The following is a 14,803-nucleotide window of genomic DNA, read 5'->3' on the forward strand; positions in this document are numbered from 1 at the left end:
TGCTAGCTCGGAGTATGACCGCCGCCTCTCACTTGTTGAGCAGCAATGTACGAAAATGCAGTCGGAAAACGAAATGCTTCGTTTGAAAGTAACTGATCTGGAGGCTCGCTCCCGCCGGCAGAATATTAAAATCGTCGGCTTACCTGAGAAAATCGAGAACGGACATCCAACGGAGTTTTTGGCCAAGTTCATCCCTGAGCTGCTGGGTGCTGACAACTTTCCCAAACCGCTGGAAGTGGACCGGGCTCATCGGCTGGGAAGGCGGCTCTCTGAGAACGATGTGCACCCACGTGTAATGATAGCACGGATTCATCATTTCCAGCTGAAGGAGAAAATACTACAATTGGCCCGCCAGCAGTTTCCTCTGCGCTACAACGGCAAAGCAGTTCACTTTTTTCCTGATTACCCAGCGGAGGTGATGAAGCAACGACAGGCATTTGATCCTGTCCGCAAAGACTCCGAGATGCAGGTGTGAGGAGCGGTTTCATCTACCCGGCACGGCTGCGGGTCTCCAGTGACACCATGGATAGAGTTTTTTCGTCCCCGCAGGATGCTGAGACTTTTGCAGAGACTCTGTCTTGACTTTCGGTATGTGACTTTTATGCTGTTTGTATAGCAACCGGGACATTTATATGACAGCTTGCGTTTACATATATATATATATATATTTTTTCTTCGCTGTTGATTTTCAAAAAACACTTGTCCTCATTAGTGGCGAGGATGCGGGGTCCCTGTGTTAACTTAGTGGCCGGTTAGTTGTTCCTGTATGGTCCGGCAGTCCCCAAGAGAGTATGTTGGGTTTGCAGTCTCACTTTGTTTGGGAAAGAGGGAGGGGGGGGGGGGGGGGGTGATGTTCTTGCTCGTTTTCATGTGTTCCTCTTGTCTTTCTTATTATTTTATTAGGGCATTTCATTTGTACGCTGCTACTATGCAAAATCTGTATGCATCCTGATACACCTTCGTCAGGTGGTGGCATCACTTTTACTAGTTGGAATGTACGCGGACTGGGTCACGTTCTCAAGCGAGCTAAAAGTTTTTTCTCATTTAAAATCTCTGTCTACTGATATAGTTTATTTGCAAGAAACACATATCAGACCCACAAAGGAAAAGTTACTCAGATGTAGCTGGGCCAATCAGATTTTTCAGTCCACATTCTCCAGTAAAGCCCGGGGAGTGGCAATTCTGATCCGCAAGACTGTTCCTTTCAGGCATGTTTCTACTGTGAGTGACCCAAATGGCCGGTTTATTTTGGTAACTGGCTACATTCACTCATTTCATGTTACGCTCCTTAATGTATACGGTCCAAATTTTGATGACCCAGCTTTCTTCCGTAAGATATTTAGTTCACTGCCTGATCTCTCAGATACACATTTAATTGTAGGCGGTGATTTCAATTGTGTGCTTGACAGCCGTTTGGATAGGTCAGCCCAGTCAAATTACTCGTCTACCTCCTCCATGGTTTTAAATGACTTAATGTCTTCTATGAATCTAGTTGATATTTGGAGGCTTGGACATCCTACAGATAGAGATTATTCTTTTTTCTCACAAATGCATAAATCCTTTTCGAGAATAGATTATTTTTTAATTGACTCTAAATTGATATCCAACGTTATTGCCTCAAAATATCATAATATTCTCATTTCTGACCACTCTCCTACTTCATTGGTCCTTGATCTTAATTATAAAAAACAGCAGTTTACCTGGAGTCTCCACCCATCATTGTTCTCCGATGCATCATTTTGTCAATATATATCCACTAAGATTTCAGAATTCCTAGAGAGTAATGACAATTCGGAAGTCACAGACTCCACTTTATGGGAAACTTTTAAAGTTGTGATTCGGGGTCACAATAATATCTTTTGAATCTTCTCTGAAAAAGGAACGGCGTAAGCGACTGTCAGAAATCGAAATTGAAATATCGCAGTTGGAACTTGTCTATAGGACCTCCTCCAGCCCTTCCACCTTACAAAATATTCTTAAACTCAAATATGAATATAACACTATACTTTCCAATCAGATATGCGATCAATTGTTTAAGATCAGGCAGAAACATTTCGAGTTGGGGGATAAGCCCCATAAATTGCTGGCCCAACAGTTGAGAGGCTTGCAAGCTAGTAGAGCCATTCATAAGATTAAATCAAAGACTGGAGATCTAGTTATTGATCCTAAAAAGATAAACGATCGTTTTAGGGAATATTATGAAGAGTTATATAGGTCAAAAGCAAAAGGGAATGTTTCTGACTGGATGGAGCATCTAAGACTCCCTAAATTAAGTGCGGCTGCTTGTGAAGCTTTGAATTCTGACATTACCACGCAGGAGATTTTGGATGCTTTAAAATCATTTCCCAATGGCAAGGCTGCTGGCCCAGATGGTTTCGGAATTGAACTGTATAAAAAATTTTCTATGAAGGTTGCTCCTCTTCTTTTGAGGATGTTCAATCATTCATTTGGAGTCCAGAAATTTCCGCCCACATTGTATGAAGCTAATATTTCATTGTTATTAAAAGAAGGTAGGGACGAAGCTGAACCTTCATCGTTTCGTCCTATCGCACTACTGAACTCAGACATTAAAATTTTTACCAAATTACTAGCAAACAGGTTAAATAAATATATATCATCCATCATTCACACTGATCAAACTGGCTTTGTCCCAAATAGATATTCCTTTTTTAATGTCAGAAGATTGATGAATATAATGTATCGTAAGTATAGTAAGGGCTCGAAGGTGGCTGCCCTTTGCCTAGATGCGGAAAAGGCATTCGATCAAGTAGAATGGGCATATATGGTAAAGGCCTTGGAGGAGTTTGGATTTGGTCGTCAATTTGTATCGTGGATTACAATGCTATATGCGCATCCATCTTCCTCCATTCTCACGAATCAAGAAAGATCATTGCCGTTCCGATTACACCGCGGGACACGCCAGGGCTGCCCCCTCAGCCCATTGCTCTTTGCCATTGCCATTGAGCCTCTTGCCATTAGTATCAGGAATCACGCTTCTATTGAACCCATCCGACTGGGTAATGTGGATCACCATATTTCCCTATACGCGGACGATGTTGTTCTTTTTATATCACAACCAGAAAAATCAGTTCCTGTATTGCTGGATCTTATTAAAACATTTGGTGAGGTTTCCGGATACACTGGGCGCGGATCTCAACACTGACTTTTTGCATAATCTCCCGTTCAAAATTACAAACAGGCTGAAGTATCTTGGTGTAGTTTTGCCGAAAGACCAGAAACTAATTTTTAAGATGAATTTTCTTGAGAAACTGGAGAAACTGAGGAGGGACATTGAAAAATGGAGGACTCTCCCTCTTTCTATGGTGGGTCGTATAAATGCCATTAAGATGGTTTCCCTGCCGAGGTTCTTGTATCTCTTTCAAAATTTACCTATTTTTTTGGCACGATCTTTTTTCAAATCGTTGGATTCGATAATTCTTCCTTTTATTTGGGGCTTTAAAGCACACAGAATTTCAAAAACTCATTTACATAAACCAGGGAAAATGGGTGGGTTAGGACTGCCGAATTTTCTGCATTATTACTGGGCAGCGAATGCTAGAGCCCTGGTTTATTGGCAGGAAGGATATAATATGGAGGTATCTGCCGAGACTCCCCCATGGGTTGCCATTGAAATGAGTGATGTCAAGAATAGCTCTCTTCCAGCACTTCTTTTCTCAACACCCAGACCTCCTGCAACTGTTAAGATGGATAATATGATTATCTTTAATTGCTTAAAAATATGGCAGCAAATTAGGAAAGACTGCCGACTACCAGGCACTTCTATCCATGCTCCGGTGTATCGCAATCATGCATTCTCTCCATCCCTCTCGGACGGGTCTTTTAACAGTTGGAGGCTAAAGGGTGTGGTCACTTTGAAAGACCTGTATGTTAATAAAAAGTTTGCCACATTTGCACAGTTACAAAATAAGTTTTCTCTTCCCGCAACACATTTTTTCAGATATTTGCAGATTAGGAATTATGTTCGTCAATGTGTGCCTAACTTTGAGTCTCTTCCGGAAGATAAAAGGATCTATAAGCTTTTTGTTGGGCCCACTTGATTTTAGAAAATTGGTCTCTGGCTTTGTAAATATATTCTCTGAACGAACAGTTTATGCTACACACTTTTTGAAAAACTCCTGGGAGGAGGAGCTGGGAATGCAGATTGGCGATGATGTTTGGAGGGAGGGTCTTGCTAGGATCCGATCTTGTTCTATTAGCACCAGACATCAGTTAATCCAATTTAAGGTGATGCACAGGCTTCACTACTCAAAGACCAAATTGCACAGAATTTTTCCCACCATTTCATCACTTTGTGACCGATGTAAATCTGCAGAGGGCTCCCTGACTCACATCTTTTGGACATGCCCGAAACTGAATAATTTTTGGTGTAGCATATTTAAGTGGTTCTCTGACATGTACAGCTGTATATTTGAACCTGACCCAATGATTGCATTGTTTGGGGTTTCTCCTTCTTTACTTAATCACAGAGTTTCGATGCAAAGCACAATTATGTATGGAATGGTAGTTGCAAAGAAAATGATTTTAAAACTTTGGAAGTCAGATACTGCGCCTCATTTTAGGATCTGGTTAAGTGAGCTTATTGGTATATTGCATATGGAGAAGGTCCGCTATGGCATGATGGACAATCTTAATAAAATTTTCAGATATTTGGGAGCCATTTTTGGCTCACCTTGACAAATATAACACTGAGTTGGAGCAGCAAGGGAGTTCATAGAGTGCCAACCACCTTTATCATCTCTGTTTAGTACTTGTGTTGAGATTCTAATGTCAGTGGTGCAGCAGTGTACTTAATTACGGTTGTTTTTAAATATGCCCTGTTTGTTTTTGTTTTTTTTTTTGTTTTGTTTTTTGGTGTCTGTGTTCTGTTTTGCTTGTGGTTTCTATTCTGTATATTTTTTTCTGTCTGTTTTTTCTTTTGTTACTTGTATACAAAATTCTAATAAAATATATAATATAAAAAAAAAAAGACTACTAAACAACTCTAATAGATGTAAACTAATCTAACACATAAACACACTCACACATTCACACAAGAAGCAGAAAGAAAGAAAGTGAGGAAAGAATGAGTTTTAAGAGATTGAGAATATAAAATCCCAAGTTTCTAGCAGCATATCTTAGACCTGAACAACCATCAATCATTAATTCAACCCTCACATTGAGTTTTCCGTGATTTCAGGTGTTAACTGAAGGATGGAAGTGGAGTCCTGTAGGCTGGTCAGAGTTTGAGACGGGCAAAGACAAAGTAAGAGACACAGCTTTGCGGCAAAACTTAATTAGAAAACAAGACACTTGACAGAAAAGAAAAAAAGAAATAGAGATGGCAAGCAGCGTGAATGTAGTGAAGACAAGTCTAACAGGAGGGTTTCTGACCAATTAGACACGGGTTTAGCTTGAGGTGCAGCTATGTTTCTCCTGCCCTCATATAAAACAAAACATTATCTTCTCACTCACATCATTCCTAGTTTTCCCACTCTTGTAAAAATATAATTTATACTTGATACTTTATCAAGTATTAACTAATATCAATATTAGCAAAAAATAACTTGATATTTATATCATACCAGAACCACACACTCACTGTAAACAACTCAATAGTTATTCATAGTGTCATTAATCTTGAATAAAAGCATATTATGTGGGTGACAGTCAGACATGAATGGAATTATTCAAATGAAGAATGATCTGATGCATTTTTATATGTATTTTATATGACTGATTCCAGTCATTTAAGCAAGGAAGAGATCAAAAGGGAGTCTGGCTTTAGCTCTTTATCTTGAGTGAGGGAAATCCCACTTTGTCTTCTGATTTTCCTTGTGAGATTTATAATGTGTGTTTTCAGACCCATTTATCTTGGGTTAACTGCCTAAAGTTGACAACGCTGGAGGAGTTTACACATTAGTTTATTCAGTGGTCCATGGAGGAGTAACTAGTTAACTAGGGCTTTGTGGTGTCAACTGACAGATCTCTGTGTGAGACTCCGGTCATTCAGTGTGAGACTCTGGGCCTTTTTGGTTATTTTGGTTCTTTGGGCTGTTTCAACACAATTCTGATCAAGCCTTCAGTGTCTGATTAACTCCAAAATGTTAAATCACATACTGACAATATACAATATACATTTAACAAAAACCATCAATTCAAGATCTCAACCAATTAGAATATGATGACATGCCAATCAGCTAATCAACTCAAAATACCTGCAAAGGTTTCCTGAGCCTTCAAAATGGTCTCTGACAATCATTGACACCCTTCACAGGAGTGTAAGTCACAAACATTCATTGCCAATAAGCTGGCTGTTCACAGAGTGCTGTATCCAAGCATGTTAACAGAAAGTTGAGTGGAATGAAAAAGTGTGGAAGAAAAAGATGCACAACCAACCGAGAGAACCGCAGCATTATGAGGATTGTCAAGATAAATGGATTTAAGAATTTTAGAGAACTTCACAAGGAATGGACTGAGGCTGGTATCAAGGCATCAAGAGCCACCACACACAGAAGTGTCAAGAAATTTGGCTACAGCTGTCATATTCCTCTTGTTAAGCCACTCCTGAACCACAGACAACGTCAGAGGTGTCTTACCTGGGCTAATGAGAAGAAGAACTGGACTGCTGCCCAGTGGTCCAAAGTCCTCTTTTCAGATGAGAGCAAGTTTTGTATTTCATTTGGAAACCAAGGTCCTAGAGTCTGGAGGAAGGATGGAGAAGCTCATTGCCCAAGCTGCTTGAAGTCCAGTGTTAAGTTTCCACAGTCTGTGATGATTTGGGGTGCAATGTCATCTGGTGTTGGTCCATTGTGTTTTTTGAAAACCAAAGTCACTGCACCCATTTACCAAGAGATTTTGGAGCACTTCATGCTTCCTTCTGCTGACCAGCTTTTTGAAGATGCTGATTTCATTTTCCAGCAGGATTTGGCACCTGCCCACACTGCCAAAAGCACCAAAAGTTGGTTAAATGACCATGGTGTTGGTGTGCTTGACTGGCCAGCAAACTCACCAGACCTGAACCCCATTGAGAATCTATGGGGTTTTGTCAAGAGGAAAATGAGAAACGAGACCAAACAATGCAGATGAGCTGAAGGCCACTGTCATAGAAACCTGGGCTTCCATACCACCTCAGCAGTGCCACAAACTGATCACCTCCATGCGACGCTGAATTGAGGCAGTAATTAAAGCAAAAGGAGCCCCTACCAAGTATTGAGTACATGTACAGTAAATGAACCTACTTTCCAGACGGCCAACAATTCACTAAATGTTTTTTTTATTATTGTTGGTTTTATGAAGTATTCTAATATGGTGAGATAGTGAATTGGTGGGTTTTTTGTTAAATGCGAGCCAAAATCATCAAAATTAACAGAACCAAAGACTTAAACTACTTCAGTCTGCGTGCATTGAATTTATGTAATACACGAGTTTCACAATTTGAGTTGAATTACTGAAATAAATTAACTTTTCTAATTTATTAAGAAGCACCTGTACATGTGGCATGCAGGGCTGAGAGCCACGGGAACCGGTGAACATTCACACAACTTTAATTATAAGACAAACAAACAATAAAATGTAAGTAAAGCAGCAGCCCATCACAAAACGCCTGCTGCATAAAAAAACATAATAAAGCACAACATGAAGCCCATGGGTCTCATTTTTATAACTCTCCATACATTTCATCCTAAAATTGTACGTATGCACAAAAGCTATTTTGCGTACACATGGTTTTATATTAATGAGTGGAATATTTCATGTAAATGTGTATATTGAAATGAAAACAGATTTTAAAATCATTTCTTACTTCATTACTTTTTTTATTACTGGAGGAAGTGTTTTTTGTCATGGTCTAGAATGTCTGTAAGGTGCTTACATATTTACACCAAGTTTATTTTTTTGAAAGTTTATACACAATTTCTGTGCCTATTTTGTGCGTACGGAACGTTTATAAATGAGACCCCTGGCCTGTCCTCTCTCGTCTTGCACTGTCATCACTCCTCCATTTATCCTTCTGGATCTCCTTCCTTGAGACTTGCTCTGTTCCCACAGCTCTGTGTGAATTGTCATGTGGCTTTTAAGGTATCTTTTTTGAATGAAACGCTTTCCACTCTGTTGGCAGGTGAACGGTTTCTCTCCACTGTGAATTCTCTTGTGCCTGTTAAAGCTTCCTCCTTGAGTGAAACTCTTTCCACACTGAGGGCATGTGTAAGGCTTCTCGCCGGTGTGAATCCTCATGTGCCTTCTAAGGCTTCCTTTTTCAATGAAACTATTTCCACACAGTTTGCATGTGAACGGCTTCTCTCCTGTGTGAATTGTCATGTGGGCATTCAAAGTGCTTTTATGTGTAAAACTCTTTCCACATTGAGGACAGGTGAAAAGCCTCTCTCCTGTGTGAATCCTCATGTGGACTTTAAGGTTTCCATGTTCACTGAAACTCTTTCCACACTGTTTGCAGCTGTAAGGCTTCTCTCCAGTGTGAGTCCTCATGTGGCCTCTCAGTTTTCCTTGATGGTTGAAACTCTTTCCACACTGTTGACAGATGAAATGACTTCTAGATCTAGACTTCTGAGCTCTTTTTTGTGAGGGAGTCTTTGCTGTCTGTGAGCAACTAAATGATTTTTGTCCAGGTATGAAATCAAGATGTTTTTTATACTGATCTTTATCTTGTATTTCATTCAGTTCTTCACTCTTCACTTTCAGGTCTAGGGGTGGAAAGAGATAAAGTTAACACACATTTAAAAGCAACAGTAGAACAGAAATTAATAATGGCCAAATCTGCCATGTATGTCTAAAAAGGAGCATCAAACTCAGCTTGTTGAGGGTCACAGTCCTGCAGAGTTAAGCTCCTACACACCTACCTTTGGTTTTCAAGTAATGAAGACCTTGATTGAGGTGTGTTCAATTAGAGTTGAAGCTACTCTGCAGGGCTGTGGCCCTCCATGAACTGAAATTCACATCCCTTGTATAGTCCTTAAATATAGTTTTAAATTTAACTGTTTATTAACAATATCAGTCAGGATTTAAGTCCCATTGTAACATGCAAACTGTGTTTATTAAAGTTACAACGTCTCACTTCTAGATGGATCAGACATGCAATTATTTGTTGTATTTAACAAATAATACACAAACCCCTCACAACAAGCCATCAATGTGTTAGAGTTGTGAACTACCTCCAAACCAACACGCAGGATAGAACCAGGCCCCTGGTTAAGGTGGTAACAGACACAACATCAAGATAAGACAGATAATTAGATAATTTCACTCTAAATGCACTTTAAAACAGACAAATGTACCCTTGGTCTATACAGTCCATCCTTTACTCTTGTGACGGGACGAGCCAACGACAGACACAGTGGGCGTGGCGTCAGGCCTCGGAGAGGTTTTTATTTAACAGAAAAAACCAACAAAGGGGGAATAAAGTGTCCAAAAGGGGAACAGTGTCCAAAACAACAGGGAATCTGGTGTCCTCGTCGTGCTGCGGGGTTCGTGGGGGTCTGGCAGTGTTCATGGAGGAAGGGTCCAGGTAAGGGGTGGAGTCCGGCGGCCGCACGCGCTCCCCTCTTCGGTCCGGGGCGCGAGGGGGGGCGGCGGCTTCTTCTAGCGGCTTCATCCTCCTCGCTGGCCGCGGCGCTTGCAGGGGATGGACGGCCCGGCATCCTGGCCCGACGGCCGTGTAGACGGGTGCGGTTCTCGACCGGACCGCGGGTCCGGCAGCTCACGTCTCTGGTGGCGCGGGAGTCCCTCAACGCACCCTTCCTGGACCCACGAGGACACCAGTGTGCATGCACGGGGAGAGAGACCGGTCTCCCGAGGAGAGGCGCGTTGGGCTTTTAAACAGCGGCGGTGATGAGGCTCCATTTCCTTCAGGTGTGCCCCATCACACGCCGCCAGCCCTGACTCGTCCAGCGCCCCTCCTCTCTCCCACACCCACTCCTATCGGGAGCCTGGTGAAGGGCGGCGATTTAGGACGGGGTGCCGGTGATTATCAGGGAGGAGGCAGCTGACTCGTCACACTCTCTATATATGTTTCCCAGCAGCATTATTTAAAGCTGTTCAAAAGTGCCTCTTCATAGTGTACTCATTCCAAAAAACCTGATGGCACAATTCCAAGAAGTGATCTACAAAATCCTCAACTGGCTTTCCTCCGTGGTGTGATGCCAAATAGTCCATATTTACACAATTTGTGTGGTCTGGTATTCTGTCACTTTTTATCCCAGATGAAGAAAAAGATAATCAAGTTTCCAAATGAAGGTAATATTTATTATAATTAACTCCAAAGGTTTAACAAACTTGAGCCAATTTGCAAACATAAACACAACCAATATTAGACAATGAGAGAGAGAGAGAAAGTGAGCAACTTAACTACACAAAGGTGATGGACTAAATACAAACAGGTGTGCTAATAAATGTATCCATGGTAACACGTGACTGGTGGGAAAACTAGAACAAGGAACTGACTGTGAACAAACTAAAAGTCCACGATGAAGAAACTAACTGAACTAAATCACAACAATACTATATAAGGCTCCCGAAATAATACTCAGAAAGATGTGATTCATTGTTTTTGTTAAAATCGGTGTGAATCATCATGTGTGTTTTAAGGCTAACTTTTTCATTGAAACTATTTCTACACTGTTGGCAGGTGAAAAGCCTCTCTCCAGGGTGAATCTTCATATGGACTTTAAGGTATCTTTTTGAATGAAACTCTTTCCACACTGTTGGCAGGTGAAAGGTTTCTCTCCTGTGTGAAATCTCATGTGCCTTTTAAGGTTGCCCTTTTTAGGGAAGGTAAAGCTTTTCTCCATGTGGCAGATTGGGTAAATTCTCTCCCCTGCATTTAAAATGACAGCCAATCAGAACCAGGTATGTGTAATATAAAGGCTGTGAGTAGGCCACCTGGGATGTGTCACTGCTAGCTCCACCCCTTGGGGCGTGTGGGCTTCCGCCTAAAAGGTGACCGTGAACTTGTGCATTTCAAATGATGTTATTTACTTATTGTAGTTGGAATCAGATCTTGTTCTTGACTTCGCGATGGTGTGTAGCTGTCATTACCCTCCACCTGGTTTATTCACCTGAATATGATTCAGTCAAGTCAGTGTTGTATTGAGTCGTAGTTGTTTATCTCCACTGAGCTATATTTTTAGTCTTAAGTGTTCTGATTATTGTAAACCTAATAAATATTTGTACATTAATACATTCTTTGTCCTGGTAACGAACCTGTGTGTCTAAAATCTGTTAAGTGGTTAGTTCCCCTCATTTTAAAGGGGTGGCATAGTCAGCATTAATACATCACACCTTAGGGTTTATCTATTCCTAGGGTGCCCCCCCCCCCCGTTCTATTTTGAACATGTCAAATAGAACGTGTCAAATAGCTGAGCTGGCACAAATATATCTGCACCTGTACAATCGCTCGCGGAGAGACTTTAAAGATTGAGAAAAAGCATTTCATTCCTAGAAAGAAATTGCAATGAAACTTGGTGTCGGAGTTATGCAAAAGGTGACACAGACAAACAAGTTTTCCAAAGCCATGAAAAGAATGAAAGGAAAGAGTAAATATATAAGGTAGCAAGTAACAAATACATGTTTCAAATAAATGTAACGCCACGCTGCTGCTGCTGCTGTTGTTCTTTCAATAAGCAAATTTAAATGGTATACTACAAATAAAATGCCAAACGAACATAAAATAATAAATCTTTGTTTTTATCAAAAGTAAGTCATGACACCAAAAGGTATCAGTTTATCCAGTGTAATAAAATTAACACTAATGTTAATTGACTCCGAACTGCTGCTAATCATTCTTTTGGCTATGATATTCTGACCATTGGTGCCTGTCTCACACCTAGATTGCCTAAACTTCATCATTTCATCGTTGTGTTTAGGGGGATACGTACAAGCGTCACAACACATGTATGTTTACATTAATCAACACCCCGCCTCCAGCAGCGCGGGGGTGTCAGAATGTTAGGAAACAGTATATCATTGGTTAGGTTTTTCAAAATGATTTTGCCCCCAAACGAAGAATGAAAACAAACTTTGTTTGAAGTATATTGGGGCCTTTAGGTTAAGTACTAATGAATTAGTGTTTGGAAACCCTGTCAGAGGCCTTATTGCTGTCTTGGCAGATAAATGGAACACCTCTGAACCATCAGAGAGTGTTTAAGATTATGTAAATAGCTTTAGAGCTATTGCTCAATGAAAATAAGTTAAATCTCAAGAGAAGATGCGGACATTGTTTGACTGCAGGGTTAAATCCAGAGAATATCAAGTAGGTGACAAAGTATTGGCTTTATTACCCGTTTTGACTAGTCCTTTCCAGGCTAGATTTATTGGACCTTATACGATTGTGAAATGTTTTCCCCGTAACAACTATTTACCAAACATGCCTGATCGCCGGAAGACATTAGAAGTTTGTCATTAATTTATTAAAATCGTATGTGACTCACGTATTCTCTTTGTCAGTTGATACTGTATCAATAACTTCATCAGTTGGTCAGGGCACTTCAGAAGTATCTGAAGACATGGTGGAGAATTTGGGTCCAGCAGATACAGGAGAAATTAACAGGTCTTCTCAAAGAGTAGTGGAAGGATGACGTGACAATTCTGAGATCTTTGCTAATCTGACTCATCATTTGTCTGAGTCAGAGAAAGCAGATATAATGGAATTGGTAAGTTAATTTCCTCTTTTTTTTATGTCCCTACTCAAACTCGTGTCATTGAGTATGACATTGACGTTGGAACAGCTCAACCTGTAAAACAACGTGTATCAGGTTAACCCTATAAAAAGGGAATTACTTCAGAAAGAAATGGATTGTTTACTCGCCCATAACATGGCAGAACCTAACTATAGTTCTTGGAGTTCTCCATGTATCTTGGTGAGTAAGCCCAATAATTCAATCATAGGTGTGATTGGCAAAGGACAAAAAAGCAGGAAACTATATGGTGGACTTACCATGTCGCGGCGACAGCCCCCCCCCCCCCCCCAAACACACAGTGACATAATTTATATACATTTAATGAAAAAATTGCAAACAGTGCACATTGAATTAGACTACTTCTGTTTCTTGGCAGTAGTGTTGTCACGGTAAGAAAAAATTTCAGTATTCGGTACCGATACCAGTAAAAATCCACGGTTCTCGGTACCAATTTCTGTACCAAAGCAAAACACAAAAACATAATTAAAAAATTTGAGAACATTTTAGAGTTATTCAGTGAAGAATAACATCTAAGTTAGCTAAAAATTAAAAAAAAAAAAAAACAGAACTGCTTTTCTGACTGATATGACACAATGTTAACTATTTGTTCATTCTCTAAAACGCATATCTTAGATTCATAATTCATTTAAAAGCCTCTTGTGTGTAAAAATAGTAAATAGCATCATGTCCTCTTGTTTTTTTAACCTAATAAAAGTTATAGGAGCATTAAATAGTTAAAGAAACTTCATTCTAATGCTCATTATATTTATCGTAGTTATAAATCATTATACGATTAACTACTCTAATAACAGCATTCATTTCAATCCGACATTCAAATTAAAGAGAGGTTAAGAGAGAGGTTTCCTCAGTAACGGCTGTAATCAGATAAGCGCTCCTTTCCTTAATTCCTCCTTTTGATGTAGTCATGTCTCAGTGCTTTTCTGAAGAGAGCGCATCTGCGCACCTTTCGGATAGCGCATCAAGAACCGGGTTGACCGGGCGCTCGGTACCACCGGTACTTTTGACAACACTACTTGGCAGCAAGCTTTTTCAATGCTTTCAGCCGCAGCTTTTGATAAGTCAGAATACGATTCCATAGGTTATATTTCAGCACGAATTTCACGAATGGACAGCGACTCTTAAGTAGCACGTAGAACACGTTCATGTCAAGTAAATTTTTTGGGAAAAGCGCGTGGAATTGCGGCGAGTGTTTGTAACCTTGCACCTAGAGAGCGCTCTTCAGAGCTAAGATACATTGACCCAGATCAGTTTTAAGCATTCATCAAAGTGAATCGGTTCAAAGGAGTCATTAGTTCGCAAATCAGACGTGTTATTAGTGGACAGATATGCTCATATGCTCTGCACATATAACGTTACTCCCAAATATATTTTTAGGTCGCACAGATAAAATTTCAGGAGCATATGCGACAAAAAATGTTGGCAATTTCGAGCCTTGTAGAAGCTGCTAAGCTTTCTAACGTTAGCTAGAAGTAAGCAATAACCAACATGGCGTTACTTTGCTAAGTTAGCCCAGAATCGTTTAACATTAATGTTATGGAATCATGACAAAAATGATCAATAGATTGGTTAAATTTTACTAGACCTGCATATAAAAATGAAAGACAATATATTGGATTTGATCACCTGAATCATCCGTGTTCACCGTCTTCGTCAGTCAACTGAAGCTGTTCACGTGAGTAGATGCTTGGGTGTGCGCACATTCATAACGGTGCGCGTACACTTTGAACTTCAATCGTGACAAATGATTGGACTACTTGCGGAGTGACGGCATGAATCAGAGGCACAAAAACGTTGACAGCGGTGAGCGGTCATTATGTTTACCAATACCCAACCCATCGCACCCCTTCCCCCTTTTTTTTGCAAGATTTACGAGAGCATCATTTTCAGGTCGGAAAAGCCGGATTTCCGGATTTTTATGGAAGAATCACACCCCTGTTCAATGTTGTTTTTGCACGGACTGCAGGAAGCTTAATTCCCTAACAAACCCTGATTGTTATCCCTTACCCAAAATTGATGTTTGTGTCACTCATGTTGGCTCTACAGAGTTTGTCAGTAAATTCGATCTTCTGAAAGGTTATTGGAAAGTGCCCTAG

At 40.4% G+C, this 14,803-nt stretch overlaps 1 protein-coding gene across 4 annotated transcripts in view; it reads right to left on the bottom strand.

Annotated features, from left to right (window-relative positions):
• Positions 1–7,896: 7,896 nt before the first annotated feature.
• The window catches only part of LOC109062990 (gastrula zinc finger protein XlCGF7.1-like), a 972,510-nt gene continuing 965,603 nt past the window's right edge, over positions 7,897–14,803 (bottom strand). For all 4 annotated transcript variants that reach the window (XM_042745588.1, XM_042745579.1, XM_042745585.1 and 1 more), the window contains exon 3: positions 7,897–8,699. In XM_042745588.1, the coding sequence (XP_042601522.1) occupies positions 7,921–8,699 (779 nt within the window). In that variant the 3' untranslated portion in view covers positions 7,897–7,920. The remainder of the gene's footprint in view (positions 8,700–14,803) is intronic.

This window comes from Cyprinus carpio, chromosome A4 (assembly GCF_018340385.1).
Source record: "Cyprinus carpio isolate SPL01 chromosome A4, ASM1834038v1, whole genome shotgun sequence".
Lineage (NCBI taxonomy): Eukaryota > Metazoa > Chordata > Actinopteri > Cypriniformes > Cyprinidae > Cyprinus > Cyprinus carpio.